General features: G+C 42.6%; 1 protein-coding gene across 1 annotated transcript in view; it reads right to left on the minus strand.

Annotated features, from left to right (window-relative positions):
* Window positions 1–20,819, minus strand: part of LOC126282297 (zinc finger protein 260-like) — a 100,155-nt gene that overhangs the window by 75,687 nt on the left and 3,649 nt on the right. Inside the window, exons 2-3 of the mRNA XM_049981951.1 lie at window positions 11,512–12,102; window positions 1,422–1,682 (exon numbers count right to left, since the gene is read on the minus strand). Of these exons, the coding sequence (XP_049837908.1) occupies window positions 1,422–1,682; window positions 11,512–12,102 (852 nt within the window). The remainder of the gene's footprint in view (window positions 1–1,421; window positions 1,683–11,511; window positions 12,103–20,819) is intronic.

Genomic DNA, 20,819 nt, shown 5'->3' on the forward strand with positions numbered 1-20,819 from the left:
TAGAACCGCGAGACCACCGCGGCCGGCCCTTCCTTTACAGCTTTAACTCAGAACAAGTTTTCTACATGCATGTAACCAATAAACTGCATGTGCATTGTGAGACATAGCGGTAAGCGTTGTGCACTCTAGATAAGCTGTCACGAGTTCGAGTACATTCACTGCTACATTTTTTAAAACGCATTTCTACTGTCTGCTGAAGTTACCTATTTAATGGAACTCTGAACATAATTCACTCCACTTCTCAACCCAAAATAGCCGCATGTGGAAAAAGGGCTAACTTGTGCGACATTTTGTTCTTTTTAGGTTTAATAGATGGCCAGGCAGCAGATGCAACTCGAAGCTTTTGTATTATGTATGGGGAGAGCTGAGGCAATAAGCCGAAACTGCGGTAGCGCCAGGCAGTCATTATACCAAATCCAAGTTTCTTACGTGCGTTTTGTATTTTATAAAGAATCGCGCACATACTACTACATATCGGACGCTGCGATCGGTTATGTCTGAAAATCGCCGATTGTGAGTAAATCTAAAATATTGGAACTTTTGAGTAGCCACATACTGGGCTCCGTCAAAGACCACGGAAGACTTGCCATGACACTAGATGCGCTTATCACCGGCGCTGCGAACCACCTAATAGTCAAAAAGTAATTGAACTTTGGACGCCAGGCAGTGATCACAGTACGATAGAGCTCTGGAACAGTTACTTACAAATATAGCAAAGTTACGTATGAAGCTATCAGTACTGCACAAATTGTGTAAATAAATATGACGAAATTTTAACCATTTAGCAAATATTGAAGTGTCTGTGTCACCTCATTCACCCATGGATTCATGTCCGACCTGGATATTCCTTGCTATACAGCTACGAATTCATTTGTAATTTCCCGACAAGCAGTTTGATTGAAGTTAGTTTCTCGCCAAAGACAGTAATATCATTTTATCGTAGATACTCGTTCATTCAAGAAAGGATCCAAGCGATCTTGCCAAAACTAACGAAGGTAGATGTTGCAACATCACTCACCGTCTTCGTATGTCACCATGTGGGAGAGACTTCCTTGGAAATACCTTTGTGCATCGAGAAACCTTAGCAGCAAAGTAATGTAGCTGTGTTTGTGTAACATGAACAAATAGGACGTTTAAAGAAATCGACATCATAACATAAGAAAGAAATAGAAGCAAATTTGAAGGAGAAATTAACTACACAGCTTATATATTTATTTGGTGATGGTGGAGCCAACGAGTTTAAATACAGATTTCTGGTGTTATGTGCATGCAGAAAATTTTAGATGTACATTATCAATGAAACTTTGCCAACGAATTAAAGTTAAGTGTGGGAGTCCATCAGTAGTAAATAAAAATAAAAGAAGATACGGTTACAGGTACAAGCCCTTATCACAGGTAGCCGTAATACGGCGAAGACACACCTTGAGAGACGCCTTGCTGGCGAAGAGCTTGCCGCAGTCTTCGCACTTGTGTTTCCTCTGCTGGTCGGTGGCTGTAACAGAGGCTGAACCTCGCAGTTCTTCAGGTTTCCGTAAAGATTCTGGTACGTCTGCAAGCTGCTGTTGGCGAGGGCACAGAGGCTGCAACGGTGGTGGCTGAGGCGGCTGCAGATCGTGGAAGTGGGCTGGAGGCATTGACGGTGGTGCTGGGTGTGGCGGCGGGAGAGGCGGCGTGGGATGCCACTGTCAAAGAAATAAATATAATTTTCTTTAAACAATATTTGGAACCAACCTTCCACTGTGACGACAGTCACGGAAGTTGTCGAATTTTGTAAGTCTGGTGTGATGAGCGCAAACCGTCACATCCCTGCCATCTACCTTTCTGCATTTTTTGACTGTATATTTGTATCTTCATTCGCTACCTGTTTGCGATGGTAGTAAACCCCATCAAAAGATAGAATGGCATTGTATTCTCTAGGTTTTCCTGATAAGAAATGTGAGCTCGCACCCTATCCCTTTTCCCAAGACAGATAATATTGCAATTCATTATCATAATGGATAACGAAGAGAAAGATTAATAATGTCAACAGGAAGACACAGGGGTATGTCCCACAATTGCACTGTGAGTCAGAACCCCCCTGCTGTGAAGCTACATCGGCTGAGAATAATTTCTTAAATGCATTTCAATATAAGCGTGATCAGATATCATGTAGAACAGAAATAATTTCAATGCGACTAGCTGCTAGCCCCGTCATTACCTACCATTCGTACATAATTAGATCTCTTAACATTACAAGGAATATGTAAGTAAAATTTTATGAAAATAATATCATCATGTTCACAAGGTAGGAATCTCACTTGTGCCTCTTGAGACATCATCCCGTTCGTTCCTCAGACACATATGTAGGTCTCTCGCAAGGCTTTCAAAGGCAGGAGGTCGAAACGCACTGGAGATGTCAGTCACTTGACTGACGATGGGAGCGCCTGCAGACGACAAGGAAGTGGCAGCAGCGGCAGTTGTCTGTGTACCTCGCAAAAGTGCACCGTTTTCCATGGTACAGTTGTCTGGTAAGGTGCTTCAGGGGTAGGCACTAGCGTTTCTTCTTTTCTCCTAGGTTAATATAGGGCCTACAGCTCTGATTGCCTACTAATGTTAATGCGTGTATTTTTCACGTTAACATAACAGAACTGAAGAGGATTGGTGAGGAATATGAAAGGTCAATAAATAACCGAGCACAGTGGTCGGCTGCTTGTGGTTTTGTCACAGTAGTTTCTTTCATGGGACGCTAGTAAGTTAGGACTAACTTTGGCAAAGAGCAGAGGGAGAGATGTAAAATTCTTTGAGCAATTCGGGGTGTGATTGTGGTACTATCAAAAACGGTGAATGTTCGTTCTCGCTTCCACGTTTAAATTTAATTGATACCGGCAGCGTCTTAATTTTAGGAAGGTCACGATAACGTTAGAAGTTTCTTAAATCCATATTCATGATTATTATTTTATCTTTTCAATCCTTTCGAGTTTCGGAAGTGGATTCTTATCACAATCTCGTTCTATCATGTCTTGCTACTTTTCTTGCCAAATGGACGTATTAGATCCTGTGCATGTTTGAATAGTACCTCTTCTTGTATCATGCGTAGCGTAATTATTTCTGCCACGTCGTTTAAAGTTTATTGAGGTAAATGTTTTTTACTCTATATTTCGCAGTAACTGTCGGACAATCGTATGTGTGATAAGTGTAACTGAGACAGTCAGTGCTTCATGCGTACTTTATTTTTTAGTTTAAATTTTCGCTACGTTTAGCTTTTCCTCTACTGTGTGGAGTCTTGTCAAAAAAAAAATGTGCATACTGATAAATGAGGAATATTTTCTTTTGACAGTGTCGTTGTGCATGCTTTTCCCCTAGTGGCAGTTAGCGTTCCAACAAGACACCTTAATTTTGATGGTCGCTCTGTTGACAGAACTCTTTCAGTTTCTCTAAAACAAAACTGCAGGAACTTCCTGAATTTATCAACACGGAAAAATATCTCATTAAGTCCTCAAATGAGCAATCTAAACGAAGTGTATTGGAGGCTTCAGGGATATGGGACAGGACTGTTCCAAAAGATTTAATTGGATCTAAAATTGGCGTCTCACGAAGTTTTCTGTTAATGACCCATACTAACACTATTAAATAAAAAAGTTGAAATGTCCAATCCCTGACTAGAAAACGTATGGATTAAGTACCAATATTCATGTTAGAGATGTCAATGTAGACAGTACTATTCCTTTCTGCTCTTCGATATATTTGCAGGACTATGAAATATACCTTTTACCCAAAGAAATCAACTTTTTCACAAAATTACAAGTTAATATTTAACCCTTTCTGTTCCATTGCTTTTCTAGAAACACAGTATTACCGCCGCCTTCTCCTACTCCTCGTTTCTAGCTGTGTCCCTATTTTTGTAATGATCATTTCACAGTCTATAGGAAAATCGGTACTTGTATCGTCAGTACAGCGGATCACAATGTCGACCTGTAAGGCACACAGGAGTTCACATCAGAACAGTGGAGCATCATTGGATACGGGTAGTTGTGATAGTGATAATGCTCGATTGTCTACTTCCCAGTTTACTGCATCGTGAGAGGGCTGGATATAAAGTTAGCGGAAATACTTCAAGAGGCGATTCAGGAAAAAATACAAAACGGTTCACATCAACGTCCGGAAACAGACGCTGAGTCTGTAGTATTCTCAACAGAACTGGTACATTACATTGCACATCATGTGCTACAAATTTCTTATTTAAGTAATGTTTATTTGACAACGTGTTTAAGGATTATCGCCAATGGGTATTCCTCAACGAGAGAAGGTTGGTAGCTCCTTGTTGCAACAGATCACTAGCACTGTAAAATCACCTTGTCAGCACTTTTCACTGATGAAGCAAGATGCCAACATAAGCTAACACAGTCGACATCTCTGGGCCACTGAAGATCCTCGGGAATGGTTGAATAGTCGTATTATCAATGGGGTAGCATCAGTGTACAGGCTTGGCCACTTACTTGCACCTAATTGCTTTGCGACATAGGAAGAATCATGTACGTTCCGGACGTATGTCGATATGAACATTTTTGGTCATATTTCGAGCATGCAACTCCGCAATTAAAATTTTCTTCCACTGATATTTCGGCTGTGTATCGTCTGGCCTTCCTCAGAGTTCGTCGCAAGACTGACGTCAAGGTTCCAAGCGCGCCCTTATATGCTCCATCGCGGAGGTACCGCGCATGCTGGTCAGAGACGCTCGTGGGAGCAAAGAGATACGCTTACACACGCTCCGCCTGTGCCGGAGGCGCACAGACAATCGATTCGCTTATCGATGTATATTCGGCGGCAGTGACACCATGACGACTTCTCTGCCGTTTAATCAGCGCAAGAGGCGAATTCCACGCTTTGTCCAAATTAAAACCATTATCTCTATCTTATTTTTGTTCTAACTTCCTATCAGTAGTGAAGTTTTTCTTACTTAATATTAGCCCAGCATAGCTTTCTCTGAACAGATCTAGTTACTTAATACACATCATAATGAAAATGAGCCTGAAACGGAATTTTACTGACGTGTTTATGTAAATATGATATTTATTGTATTATCTGACGTACGTAAATTTGTATGTGTGTAAGTGTTGTACATATGTGTGGACCCCAGAAGCCAAGTGGTCTACGTGACATTAAAAAAAGGATTATGTACAAGAATGGGATGTGATAATACTAATCTATTGTGTGGTAACGAGGTCCAAGTGATTTCCACGACAGCCTCTGCTACCTAGCGTCATACCCCTTAAATATTACTTAGTTGTTGTTCAACTTTGCAGCACCAGAGGTCCAATATCACTGTGAAGCCCTTTACCGCGAAACAATGCAGATGATTCTATTAGTGAAAGCAGCCATAAGTGCAGCTTAAATAGTTTTCCACCATATTAACTTCCTTATGGGACAAGAAGACAAGTGAGCTGTTAATGTAGTTTTTAGTCATATTATAGCCTTTCATAAAACTTAAACACAACACCAATTTTTTTAATTACTTTGTTATTTATACAGGGCTATTACAAACGATTGAAGCGATTTCATAAATTCACTGTAGCTCCATTCATTGACATATGGTCACGACACACTACAGATACGTAGAAAAACTCTTAAAGTTTTGTTCGGCTGAAGCCGCACTTCAGGTTTCTGCCGCCAGAGCGCTCGAGAGCGCAGTGAGACAAAATGGCGACAGGAGCCGAGAAAGCGTATGTCGTGCTTGAAATGCACTCACATCAGTCAGTCATAACAGTGCAATGACACTTCAGGACGAAGTTCAACAAAGATCCACCAACTGCTAACTCCATTCGGCGATGGTATGCGCAGTTTAAAGCTTCTGGATGCCTCTGTAAGGGGAAATCAACGGGTCGGCCTGCAGCGAGCGAAGAAATGGTTGAACGCGTGCGGGCAAGCTTCACGCGTAGCCCGCGGAGGTCGACGAATAAAGCAAGCAGGGAGCTAAACGTACCACAGCCGACGGTTTCGAAAATCTTACGGAATAGGCTAAAGCAGAAGCCTTACCGTTTACAATTGCTACAAGCCCTGACACCTGATGACAAAGGCAAACGCTTTGAATTTTCGGCTCGGTTGCAACAGCTCATGGGAGAGGATGCGTTCAGTGTGAAACTAGTTTTCAGTGATGACGCAACATTTTTTCTTAATGGTGAAGTGAACAGACACAATGTGCGAATCTGGGCGGTAGAGAATCCTCACGCATTCGTGCAGCAAATTCGCAGTTCACCAAAAGTTAACGTGTTTTGTGCAAACTCACAGTTTAATGTTTACGGCCCCTTTTTCTTCTGAGAAAAAAAAAACGTTACAGGACACGTGTATCTGGACATGCTGGAAAATTCGCTCATGCCACAACTGGAGACCAACAGCGGCGACTTCATCTTTCAACAGGATGGTGGTCCACCGCACTTCCATCAGGAAGATTGGAAAACCGATGGATTGGTCATGGTGGAGATCATGATCAGCAATTCATGTCATGGCCTCCACGCTCTCCCGACTTAACCCCATGTGATTTCTTTCTGTGGGGTAATGTGAAAGATTCAGTGTTTAAACCTCCTCTACCAAGAAACGTGCCAGAACTGCGAACTCGCATAAATGATGCTTTCCAACTCATTGATGGGGACATGCTGCACTGAGTGTGGGAGGAAATTGGTTATCGGCTTGATGTCTGCCGAATCACTACAGGGGCACATATTGAACATTTGTGAATGCCTAGAAAAACTTTTTAAGTTTTTGTATGTGTGTGCAAAGCATTGTGAAAATATGTCAAATAATAAAGTTATTGTAGAGCTGTGAAATCGCTTCAATCATTTGTAATAACCCTGTATTCCAGTAACAATTTATTTATTTAGTAGTAGCAGTACATATATCATTTAGACCTGTCAGTAATTAAAAAGAGACGATGAAATTGTGTATACTGAATTTATAAAAAAAAAATTGTTTCCAGATCGTGTGGCTGAAGAAGTGAAAGGAAACAGTCCTAAAGACACCAACAATGACAATGACAATTTTATTAGTACTTGCAGTGATGCACTGTTATTTGGAGATGGTCATAATTCTAATCAAGATAGAGATTATAAGCCTTCTGATGACGATGATCTAACCAGTGAACCACCTTGGACATGCAGCTTGTGTTGAGGAAGAAACCCCAGCTGTTACTCAAGAAGACGATTCATGCAGTGCTATTTATAAACTCAAAAGGTTTTAGAATGTGCAAAACCTTTTTAAAAAAACCTCTTGACATATCCAACAAAATAATAACAAAGGTTATCATTAAAAAATAAAAATTCATCCAGTATTTCACCACTTGACAAACGAGAAAAGAAAGAACCCTTAAATAAAATATCAGCAAAGAGAATTGAAATAACGACTGAACTTACAAGAAAATTCCGATCTATTCATTATAGTAGTGCAAAAGCTCCAAACCGAAAGTACTTGAACCCAAACTTAAGTACGCCAGTAACGTAGCAGAAGTGTGAAACATTTTGTCAAGAAGGAAAAGAAAGGTGAAACGTGGAAGTTAAAGTTTTATAGACATTCAAAACAATTTATAATGTAATCTTTCTCAGGCCTCATACCTGTGTAACTTGTGACAAGCTGTAAATTAAAATGACACATGACAAGCCTGATGAAAAATATGGAACTGGAATTGAAAAAGAAGTTCTTCTAAGGAATATAGAGGTTGCGAAAGAAGCCAAAAGGAAATAGAAGGAATTAAAGGACAACAATCATGTAGCGATATGCTTTGATCTTCAAAAGATGACGCCAAAAGATTACTATTTGTGACAGTTTCGGACATACAGCCTCAATATTCACAATCTAATCAGTGGTACTGCCTATAAGTTTATGGGGTCTGAACAACAGGTAAGTAGGCATTGCCAGGAGATAGCGTTTTGTTTGTTGAAGTACATCCAGAGTCTTCCTCCCACTGTAAAACACATCTCAGCCTGCAGTGACAAATGTGGAGGGCAGAACAAAAGGCATGTAAAATGTTGGTGTTATATTGTTAAGAACGTCCAAATTAAAATTGTTGATCCGCATTTCCTAGTTTCTGGACATTAATACAATGAATGTGGTGTGGACTCTGGGATCTTTGAACTTAAAAAAAAAAAACACCAGAACCAATGTGACTTGCATGTACCAGAAGACTGGATGAATCTGGCTACCACAGGAAGTATAATTTTTTTTTGTTATTAAGATAACGGATGAAGACTTCACTGGTCCTCAAGTAGTAAACCAGTATTTCAGGAAAACACCAGTATTACAAGAAAACTGTGCCACGGGCACCAGGAATGAAGGTACTTCATTATTAAAAGACAAAGCCAAATACTCTTCTTTATAAGACAGAATCTGCTGAAGGTCTTCTGCCTAACCAGGAACTGACAATGAGAAAACAACGAATAGGTAAAATGTTAGTGCAATCCACTGTTAGAAAGCCAAAGCGAAAACACAAAAAATAAGAACTGATGGAACTTTTGTAATTTATGCCACCGATACACACCAATTTTATCTAAGTCTATCCCACGAAAAAAAGATCAGTGGACCATGGTCCCCTGGTACTCGTCCAGATAATGATGATGTCGCAAATGAGCTGGGTAACAATGTCTATGACACATTTGACGATTGTAATATATGTTGAAAAGTGTTATCTTCTAATAAGTAAAATTATGATGTAGTGCTGTAACTTTCTATAACAATTAAAGCCTGCTATTTTCATTATGTACTACGAGCTTTATAACTCAGTTTATTTTAAGTAAGAGGTAAAGGGGTCTACGTGCCGATTTCCACTTTTATACATATCAAACATAAAACGGATGCTGCCCCTATTTATTATCATTGGTAATACAAAGTTCAGGAATCTAGTGCTCGTCTGAAATAGTCGAAATATTGAAATTCTAATTTTCCCTATTACCAAAACTGTCAACTGTGATTTGAGTTGTCTCGAACAATAATTTGTTATTTAGATTTTATTGGTCCTCATAGACTCTCTTTTGCATAGGTGCTGCGCCCAAAAAGATTAATACCTTCGTAAAACCCGAAAAATGGACAGTTGAAGGAAGAGAGAAAACAGTGGAATGTATGAAAATGAGAATCTGAATGACTTAAGGACCAACCGATAGAGAAAATGGTGTATGAAAATGGCATAAATGACGTCTTACTCGAAGTGATTAAAATTGAGATTCAGCAGGAGCCCGAAGAAGCTGACGTGTGACCCATAAATGACAGAGGAATGCGGCTTTTTACTGAATTACAACTAGGAATGATTAATTACTAAGGAATACTTTTGTGAAACTCTACTACATCTAATTTCCTTATATACACTCTCTGTTTAAAAAAGGATCACGCCCATACAACAATATATCGGACATCGCAATTCGTTATGACTGAAAATCGGCGATTGTGAGTACATCTAACATATTAGATCTTTTAAGGCGGCACACATTGAGCTCCGTCTCAGATCTCGGAAGACTTTCCAAGAGACTCAATGCACTTTTCACGACACTACTGACCTCCTAACAGTCAAAAAGTAATTGAACCTGGGACTCTAGCTACTGATCTGTAGTATATTAGAATTGTGGACCAGCTAGACATAACAAAGTTATGTATGAAGCTGTCTGTTCTGTATATAGTGTAATAAATATACTGATGTTTTAACTATTTAATGAATGTTTTAAGAGCCTGTGACACCTCGTTCACCCTCGAATGCATGTCCCACTTGGCTATTTCATCCTATACTGCTCCCAATTTATTAGTATTTTTCTAAAAAACAGTTTTATTTAAGTAAGTTTCACGCCCAAGAGCGTCATAATCATTTTACTGAATATTAGAGTTAAATCAAGAAAGGATCCACCCGATCTTACCAAAACTAATGTAGGTAGACATTGCTGCATCACTAACCTTCTTCGTATGTCACCATGTAGGAGAGACTTCTTTGCAAATACCTTTGTGCATCGAAAAACCTTGACACAAAGTAATGTAGCTGTGTTTGTGTAACATGAACCAATACGACGTTTAAAGAAATCGACGTCTTAATTTAGGAACGAAATAGAAGCAGATTTGAGGGAGAAATTAACTGCACAGCTTATATATTTATTTGTTGATGATAGAGCCAACAAGTTTAAAACGTGATTATCATAATTCATAAATTCGAAGATATCTTGTAACTTATGGATCAATCAGTAATAAAGTCTTATACTACATGCAACATATCAGTTCTACTAGCAGTAACTGTACAAAATTATGGAATTTATACAAATTTCCGGCGTTATGTGTATGCAGAAAATTTTAAATGTATCTTATCAATGTAACATTGCCAACGAAGTAAAGTTAAGTGTGGGAGTTGTAACGGAACCTATTAAAGGCTTCACTTTACCGAAGTATGCGAGACCCTCCAAATTCAACCAGTTTAACGAGTATTTACGATCATAGAAAAGTTATTGTGTATGTTAACAATTATTGCATAAAATGTCTCCATAAACAGTCAACCCGGTAAATTGTACTGAATAACTGACCCACCCAAAAGTTAATATCACTTGATCACTGATACGGCAAATGTCACATGTAAAAACACTAATTTCATCTTAAATAATTAATATGAAGTACGAAAAATAGTGGCCGACTTACGTATTTTGGATCCCCTTAAATAAAAATCAGCCAGTGAAACCCATTTGTTCACTAGGTTCACTCAGTATTCACGTAAACACTCCTATTTTAGACGAAAACCAATGTAATTCTTAATAATACTTGTTATTTACTTATTTATGCAAATTAGAGAAGTCAATTGACAAACTTCTAAAAAACGGCCTTTTAGAAACAAGAATTATTCTGTCAAGTCAACAAATTTGTCTGTCATTTTAATAAACTGTTAAATTATGTCACTCGATATAAATTAATAACTTTTCTGCACAAATTACCATAACAGATGTAAATGTGACTTATGAACTATATCTCTTTTTAGTAGTTCTTTGACAAGGTTATAAATACAAGCAGCAAGAAGGGTCGGGAGCGGAGTATGAATGTCACTTTGGTAAAGTGTATGTGTGTTATTGTTTGAGGTGGATAAACATGGCAAAGAACATGTGAAAGAAGTGCTACTTTGTGTTGTGTCATTTCCTTTGGTGGACAGTGGAATTAAGATGGCCACCATAGTAATAAATATTTGAAGTTTAAATATTTGTTGGTTTCGCTCATTATTTATCATCAAAAGCACATCAAAAACACGGGACCTCATCTTTTTACCCCTAGACAACTAGATTTAGAGCCAGCATTAGCATTGAGACAAGTAGCGATCCAGCAAGTAGCAGCGATTAGCACAATGCATTTTAAGGGCGCCAACCTAACATCAAGTGCTAACAAGCTCCGTAAATGGGAGTGAAATAGTGCAGTTATAGCAGTATCTACGAGTAGGCGACCATTGTAGTGTCTATTAGTGGTAAACAAAAATAAAAGAAGAAACAGTTACAGGTACAAGCCCTTATCACAGATAGCCGCAATACGGCGAAGACACACCTTGAGATACGTCATGGTGCTGAAGAGCTTGTTGCACTCTCCGCTCTTATGTTTCCTCTGCTGGTCGGTGGCTGTAATAGAGGCTAAAGCTTGATTTGCTGGCAGTTCTTCAGGGTTCTGAGACGATTCTTGTTGGTCTGTAGGCTGCTGCTGGCGAGGGCACGGAGGCTGCAACAGAGGGGACTGGGACTGCTGGAGTTGCTGGAAGTCCACTGGAAGCTTTGGTGGTGGTGCTGGGTGTAACGGCGGCGGCGGGAGCGGTGGTGATGGAGGTAGAGGCGGCGTGGCGCGAGTGGGATAGTGGATCTGCTGTGGGGAAACACCGGGAGGTGGCAGAGGTGGTGGTGATGGGGGGCGTGGCTGCTGCTCAACTGCGTGGAAGCACTGGCGCTGCTGCAGGTGTTGAGGTGACGTCACGGCTTTCGGCCTGCAGAGCTGGCCGCTACTGCTTCTGCTGCTGCTGTTCACGTCGTTGGTATTTGGACATATCTTCTTGTCTGCAGGTACGATGCCTATCAACCGCTTCAGGAGAAGGCTGTCGTCCTCCTGCACAATCTGGCACGTTGGCGGTGCACCGGAGCCTCCACACTGCTGTATATGGAAAGTCTTACATGAGTTGCAGCACAAACAATGGACCTACTACAGGGAGAGAACGAGACTACAAAGATTATTAGTCAAAAGTTGGAACAAGCTAGTCACAGTGAGAAACGCTCTGTCCTGAGACAGATCTACAGTCAGGTTGAGTAGAGTAGCGGGAAAGCTAGCGGTTAAACCTGGAAAGCGAGAGGCCACGGGATCGAATCCTGATTGGCACACAGATATTTTCAGTACGCCTTTATTCTAGCCTTGACTCCTCAATGTGAAGATTCGTCAGCAGTAACATGTGGTTAGGATTCCAAGCTAAGCTGTAGGTCTACCTTATCCCAAAGGATTATTGATGTAAGTTAACGACATGCAAGTCTCTGAAATGGTTTAATTGCACCAAGCTGTTCAGCTATTCAAAGATATTATGTTATTATATAATCAATGTATTATAAAATGGAAAAAATGTGGACTATTATCGAGAATCTGAGTTATAGTTCGTAGCCATGTGAATTCATTGCCTCTGGGGAATACATTGTGGACTTAAGCTGTGTTAGAACAACGCGGACACACGTCACGTTAATTGCAAGTCAGTTTGAGACCCCTTAACGTGCCTGTGACAGCTAAAGTGACCAGCAGCTTAGGAGCAGGGGTTGGCGAGTTGTGTGCGTTGTTGTTGTTGTTGTGGTCTTCAGCTCTGAGACTGGTTTGATGCAGCTCTCCATGCTACTGTATCCTGTGCAAGCTTCTTCATCTCCCAGTACTTACTGCAACCTACATCCTTCTGAATCTGCTTAGAGTATTCATCTCTTGGTCTCCCTCTACGATTTTTACCCTCCACGCTGCCCTCCAATGCTAAATTTGTGATCCCTTGATGCCTCAGAACATGCCCTATCAAACGGTCCCTTCTTCTTGTCAAGTTGTGCCACTAACTCCTCTTCTCATTACTTACGTGATCTACCCATCTAATCTTCAGCATTCTTCTGTAGCACCACATTTCGAAAGCTTCTATTCTCTTCTTGTCCAAACTATTCATTGTCCATGTTTCACTCCCATATATGGCCACACTCCATACAAATACTTTCAGAAACGACTTCCTGACACTTAAATCTATACTTGATGTTAAGAAATTCCTCTTCTTCAGAAGCGCTTTCCTTGCCATTGCCAGTCTACATTTATATCCTCTCTAATTCGACCATCATCAGTTATTTTGCTCCCCAAATAGCAAAACTCCTTTACTACTTTAAGTGTCTATTTCATAATCTAATTCCCTCAGCGTTAGACACAAAGTACACTCCTGGAAATTGAAATAAGAACACCGTGAATTCATTGTCCCAGGAAAGGGAAACTTTATTGACACATTCCTGGGGTCAGATACATCACATGATCACACTGACAGAACCACAGGCACATAGACACAGGCAACAGAGCATGCACAATGTCGGCACTAGTACAGTGTATATCCACCTTTCGCAGCAATGCAGGCTGCTATTCTCCCATGGAGACGATCGTAGAGATGCTGGATGTAGTCCTGTGGAACAGCTTGCCATGCCATTTCCATCTGGCGCCTCAGTTGGACCAGCGTTCGTGCTGGACGTGCAGACCGCGTGAGACGACGCTTTATCCAGTCCCAAACATGCTCAATGGGGGACAGATCCGGAGATCTTGCTGGCCAGGGTAGTTGACTTACACCTTCTAGAGCACGTTGGGTGGCACGGGATACATGCGGACGTGCATTGTCCTGTTGGAACAGCAAGTTCCCTTGCCGGCCTAGGAATGGTAGAACGATGGGTTCGATGACGGTTTGGATGTACCGTGCACTATTCAGCGTCCCCTCGACGATCACCAGAGGTGTACGGCCAGTGTAGGAGATCGCTCCCCACACCATGATGCCGGGTGTTGGCCCTGTGTGCCTCGGTCGTATGCAGTCCTGATTGTGGCGCTCACCTGCACGGCGCCAAACACGCATACGACCATCATTGGCACCAAGGCAGAAGCGACTCTCATCGCTGAAGACGACACGTCTCCATTCGTCCCTCCATTCACGCCTGTCGCGACACCACTGGAGGCGGGCTGCACGATGTTGGGGCGTGAGCGGAAGACGGCCTAACGGTGTGCGGGACCGTAGCCCAACTTCATGGAGACGGTTGCGAATGGTCTTCGCCGATACCCCAGGAGCAACAGTGTCCCTAATTTGCTGGGAAGTGGCGGTGCGGTCCCCTACGGCACTGCGTAGGATCCTACGGTCTTAGCGTGCATCCGTGCGTCGCTGCGGTCCGGTCCCAGGTCGACGGGCACGTGCACCTTCCGCCGACCACTGGCGACAACATCGATGTACTCCTCACGCCCCACGTGTTGAGCAATTCGGCGGTACGTCCACCCGGCCTCCCGCATTCCCACTATACGCCCTCGCTCAAAGTCCGTCAACAGTACATACGGTTCACGTCCACGCTGTCGCGGCATGCTACCAGTGTTAAAGACTGCGATGGAGCTCCGTATGCCACGGCAAACTGGCTGACACTGACGGCGGCGGTGCACAAATGCTGCGCAGCTAGCGCCATTCGACGGCCAACACCGCGGTTCCTGGTGTGTCCGCTGTGCCGTGCGTGTGATCATTGCTTGTACAGCCCTCTCGCAGTGTCCGGAGCAAGTATGGTGGGTCTGACACACCGGTGTCAATGTGTTCTTTTTTCCATTTCCAGGAGTGTATAATCAATTATTGTTAAATAATAAATTCGTGTCCTTAAGGCTTGAACCAAATAAATGTTCCTACACCTTCCCCATCCTGGCTCTGCTACCGTCAGTATATCACACTTATCAAGAAACGAATGAATAATTTTGCATTATTTTAATATAAGTAACTGCGCCATGTGACAAAGGTTTCAAGCTACTTTCAACATTTTCTGCAATATCATTAATATACAGCACGAACAGCAAGAATTCGAATATACGACGCCTATCCGGAAAGTAAGTTACCTACATCTTCCCCTTACTTCCCTGCATAGTCGCCGCTTCGATTTAGACATTTGTCGTAGCATTGTACCAACTTTCCAATACCCTCGTGATAGAAGAAATCTGCCTGTGCTTCCTGCCAATTCTCTATGCTGGTCTACAGCTCCTTGTCTCTGACACAACATTGTCTTCATAGCTAGCGGTTCATGCGAGCGGAGATGAAACTCAGGGAGAGTCAATTATGGGCTCTATTGTCGGTGATCAAACTCTTCCCATCGAAAACACATCTTCGTTGCCCCTTCAGAATGCGGCCGAGATTATTGTAATGCAGAAGAAAACGCATAACAGATATGTTATGTGGGCTGCCTAACATCAGGCGAAATCTCACACCAGGCCCTCGTACTTCGTGGGAGATGCTATTGTTCTAAGCATCTTTACCTCGTCATGTACTCTCAGGACTGAAAACAGTGACGTGACGCGATCGACGGGCATACTAGAGACACTGCCCAATACATCAGTGCAAAGCTTCGTCAGATTTACACTGTGGTATCCATTGCACTGCATCGAACCCCTCGTACTTCCCTGGGGCGATACTGAAGCTAATCTTTATCTGTCGATAATTCTCGATCCAAGGTAACATGCCGAGTCCTACCTGCTTAGAAATCCTCAAACCAGACATAAATTGCGTTTGAGGCCTCATGCCATCGCACTTTCGTTATTAAGAGTTGAGCCATGCGTGGCTCGTGTTCGTGTCGTTTCTTATTTTACACCCTATTTTTACCGTACTGCCACCTCGATCTGTTATTTTTCAATTACTGGTGTCACTGAGTCGCTGCCTTGCCTGCCCGTGAGCGGCAGCAGCAGCGCTTATCGATATAGGTTCTGCCGTATCATCTTTGCTGCACTGTTATTACTTCCCAGTCGTTGTGTGTTGGGAGTTAGTTCGGACCGGGCAATGAAGTAGTTGGAACGTGGCAGCAGTTCGTTCGGACCTGGCAGTGTCTGAGTTGGCACGCGGTACAAGTTCAGTCGGGGCGCGGCAGCAGTGAGGTCCGGACCGCCATGACTCGCCCGACGGTTGTCGACACACGTGATTGGGGTGGGCACGACATTAGTTGGTCGTCTGTCGGTCGTCTTGCTGGACGACGTGTATTTGGCTGGCGATCCCTTACGGGTTGTCTGTGTGTGCCGACTCATGATTCGTCCCTGTTATTGTATAGTCACTGCCGGTAGTATTGTCTAGTCCTTCGTGAAAGACTTCGTAAAACTGTGTGTAGCTTGTGATGTCGACTGCTCAGTTATTTTAGTGCTGTCTCCGTGCTGATGTGTGGCAGTCAGTTGGTTGGTGTGGATCAGCCAGGAAATCTCCGCGTGGCATAGTGGCCTGGGCCCGCTAGCGGTCTCTACGCAGTTTCGGAGTGTGTGGGAGCTGTTCTGATTGCTAGGAGGTTCGTGGCTCACCGACCCAGGACATTAAAGTTGAGTGGTGATCTAATTACCGAAGCCAGTGTGTTCAAATTGTGCAGTTGGTTTTCACGGTTGGCTGTCGGGGGTATTCCCATGAACAACAGCGAATGTTCGAGTTGGCGAAAGTTTTGCCACCAACCGCTGAAGTTTAACTGTATTTTGGTTATTTGAAGTCCAAGTGCACCAGCAGAATTTTCTACCTTGTGGCCGTTAGCGTTCCGGTTACCTGCCCTGGCCGCTGACGTTAATTCAGGCAGTGTCCTTTCCTCACCGTGTTGCCGCTGTCCAACACATGTGTGTAGTTTTGACAGCTTATGCATACTTGGTTGTGGGCGGCTACGCCTTTTACGTTTTGGTTTGGAGTTCATTGTGTACTGGTCGGGTGGAAAGCAAGTCTTCTTATCGATGGGTCCGTTGGTTGTCTCTTGGTTGGGTTGCCGGCGGATCGGATATAGTTGGGCCGACTACCTGTTTCCCCTAAGCGAACGTTAACATTTCAACTGCAGACTGACCCCCGGAAACGTCTCAGCGCCGCTGGCTGTACTGTCTTTTCTTATTGATGTTTGATTGTGTATTTTAAGGGCTCATAGCCCATGGTTTGAATTTGTATGATTTTAGTTGGGTTTTAAATAATGCGCCTTCAGCCACTTTAAAATTGAAGGTTCCTTACTTGTCAAGTCTTGCATTGCTTTGGCCTTCAGCCTCATCTAAAATATTTTTTTGGATAAAGCTTTAGGCCATCTGCCTTTGAAAATTCATTCTAGTTGTGTTTTTCAATCATAGGCCTTCAGCCATCTTATAATTTAAATTCATTACTTGTTAACTCCTAGCCGGCCAGGGTGGCCGAGCGGTTCTAGGCCCTACAGTCTGGAACCGCGCGACCGATACGATCGCAGATTCGAATCCTGCCTCGGCCATGGATGTGTGTCATGTCCTTAGGTTAGTTGGGTTTAAGTAGTTCTAAGTTCTAGGGGACTGATGACCTCAGAAGTTAAGTCCCATAGCGATCAGAGCCATTTGTTAAATATTAGATTGTTAGGGCCTTCAGCCTCATAAAAAAAAAATATTTAAGGATAGAGCCTTGGGCTTTCTGCCTTGTAAAAATTTATTATAGTTTTGTTTTGAATCATGGACCTTCAGCAGTTTTAAAAGTAAAATTCCTTATTGTTAAGTTTTAGATCGTTTGGGCCTTAAGCCTCCTATTTAAAAATGATTTAAGGGTAAAGCTTTAGGCCTTCTGCTTTTGAAAATTTATGGTAGTTGTTTTTTTAAAACATGGACCTTCAGCCATTTTGAAATTAAAATTCCTTACTTTCCAAGTCTTAGATTGTTTGGGTCTTCAGCCTCCTTTGAAATAATATTTAAGGATAAAATCTTGCACTTTCCGCCTTTTTAAAATTTATTGTAGTTTTTAAAATCATGGGCCTTCAGCCGTTTTAAAATTAAAGAGGATGTGCCCTTAAGCCATAGGATTGTGTGACATATTCAGATGATAGTTAAGCTCGGAAATTTGCACTGTAATGTTTGTGCAACTAAACAATGTTATATGTGTTCGAGTGTAGAAGTGTACGTGTGGTATTGTGTCAAATGCTTTTCAGAAATCAAGCAATATTGCATGAACCTGATAGCCGTGCTCCATGGATTTCACGATGTCATGTGAGATGAATTTTTCCGAAACCATACTGAATGTCATGAAGATCACTTTGTTCGAAATACCTCATTAGATTTGTGTTCAAAAAAGTTCTAAGACTGTATAACTAATATAAGTTAAGGATATTTGGGCAGTAGTTTTGTGGATTTCTTCTGCTAGTCCTCCCGTATGTGTGTTGTTTCTTTCAGCGATAGTGCATAGCTTTTTGGCCGGGAGGGGGGACGGGGATCTACGATAGATTATGATTGAAAGAGAGACTTACTCAGCCACATATTCGGTGTAGAATCTGATAGAAATTGGATCAGGCCCTTGAGTTTTGTTCAATTTTAACATTTCTCAGCAACACCGACGACAATAATTTTACAGCTGCAAAGTAAGGCGAGAATGTATCTTTCGATACTATTTTGCAACGCTTGTCGGTGAAGGCTTCACGCATTGACCGTTTGACAGGGAAAAGTGTTTCACTCAACAGCAGTCTACATACAGCCCTGTGTATTGTTTTGCACCTACATCAAATGGTTCAAATAGCTCTGAGCACTATGGGACTCAACATCTGAGGTCATCAGTCCCCTAAAACTTCGATCTACTTGTACCTAACTAAGGACATCACACATATCCATACCCGAGGCAGGATTCGAACCTGCGACCGTAGTGGTCGTGCGGTTCCACACTGAAGCGTCTAGAACCGCTCGGCCACTCAAGCCGGCTTGCACCTACTGCTGAGTATGTCTGTTGGCTTAGAAGATTCCTTACAGTGAATGTAAACATATACCGACCTATCCTTCACGAACTGCTGTACCAGACCAGCCACATACACTATGTGTTCAAAACTGTTCGAACTCCTGGCTGAAACTGACTTGAACTCCAGCATTAGCGACCGAGCGCGCCATGAATTTGTAAGTGAAACAACTACTGTACTCACAGCAAAGGTTCCAAGCACAGACCGTTTGCAGCGCTACTACCTGGACAGAAAACGGCATGATTTCTGGTCTCCGATGCACCTCTGCAGGTTTACTGTAACCCTTGGACGATCACATTGGCGATGAAGCACAGAAATTGCATCTGGATTGAATACAACAGCCACTATGCCGACTTCTGTCCAGGTGACTAACGCTTCAAAAGATTTGTGATTGGAGACTTCCTATGAGTCCAGCAGTATTATCCGATGTACCACTGCAGGTTTACTGTAACCCTTGGAGCTTCACATTGACGATGAAACACAGAAATTAATCTGGATTGAATACAGCAGGTATCATGGCGTCTACTGTCCGCAGAGTAACGCTTCAAACGGACTGAGCTTGGAACCTTTCCTCGCAGTCCAGTAGTTGTTTCCGAAGCATCACTGCAGGTTTACTCTAAAGCTTCGCCCTTCACATTAACGATGAACGACAGAAATTGCATCGAGATGACTATCCAGGCGAGTAACGCTCAAACGGTGTGTGCTTGGAACTTTTCCTGGGAGTCCTGTAGTGGTTTCCGATGCACCACTGCAGGTTTACTGTAAATCGTGGACCTTCAAATTTCCGATGAAACACAGAAATTGCTTCGGGATGTAAAACAACTGGCACCATTCCGACTTCCGTTCAGGGGAGTAACGCTTCAAAGGGTCTGGGCTTGGAACATTTCCTGGGATTCCAGTAGAAGTTTCCGATGCACAGATGCAGGTTTACTGTACCCCTTGGACATTCACATCGACGGTTAAACACAGATATTGTATCGGAATTGAATACAACTGGCTCTATGGCGACTTCTGTCCAGGCGAGTAACGCTTCAAACGGTCTGTGGTTGGAACTGTTCCTGGGACACCAATAGTAGTTTGCGATGAACCGCTGCAGATTTACTCTTAGCCTTGGACCTTCACATTGTCGATGAAACACAGAAATGCATCGGGATTGAAAACAACAGGCACCATTCCTTCTCCTGTCCAGCGGAGTAAAGCTGCAAAGGTCTGTGTTTGGAACCTATCCTGGGAGTCCAGTGGTAGTTTCCGATTCACAAATGCAGGTTTACTGTAACCCTTGGACTGTAGCATTGACATTGAAATACAGAAATTGCGTCGGCATTGAACACAACACGCAAGATGCCGACTTCTGTTGAGGGGAGTAACGCTTTGATCCTTTCCTGGGAGTCCAGTAGAAGTTTCGGATGCACCACTGCAAGTTTACTGTAACCCTCGGACCTTCACAGTGACGATGAAACACAGAAATTGCATCTGGATTAATTGCAACAGCCACAATGCGGACTTGTGTCCAGGCGAGTAACGCTTCAAACGGTCTGTGATTGGAACCATTCCTGGTAATCCAGTAGTAGTTTGCAATGCACCACCACACTTAAGGCAATAGTCTCTAAATTCTCCATAAAATATGCTTGCACGAAGTCACCAGCTGAAAATAGACCAAATAAAATCCCTCTTCAGGCATTCAATAAAAACCCGACAATTACTGAGAGCTACAAAAGGTAACGGCTGGTCTCAGAATACTTTGGGTCCACAAGAGACCTTCTCAAGTGGCCAGTATTACGTCTGACTGTGTGTAATGTAGACCAACACAGGAAGGCGCATGAGAGTTATTATCTCCGACTCTAGCCCAAAAAATCAACATAGATGGGCACACTCTGGAAATTGGTCTCCAGTTCAAGCATAATGAAACTATATCAT

Source organism: Schistocerca gregaria, chromosome 7 (genome assembly GCF_023897955.1).
Source record: "Schistocerca gregaria isolate iqSchGreg1 chromosome 7, iqSchGreg1.2, whole genome shotgun sequence".
Classification (NCBI taxonomy): domain Eukaryota; kingdom Metazoa; phylum Arthropoda; class Insecta; order Orthoptera; family Acrididae; genus Schistocerca; species Schistocerca gregaria.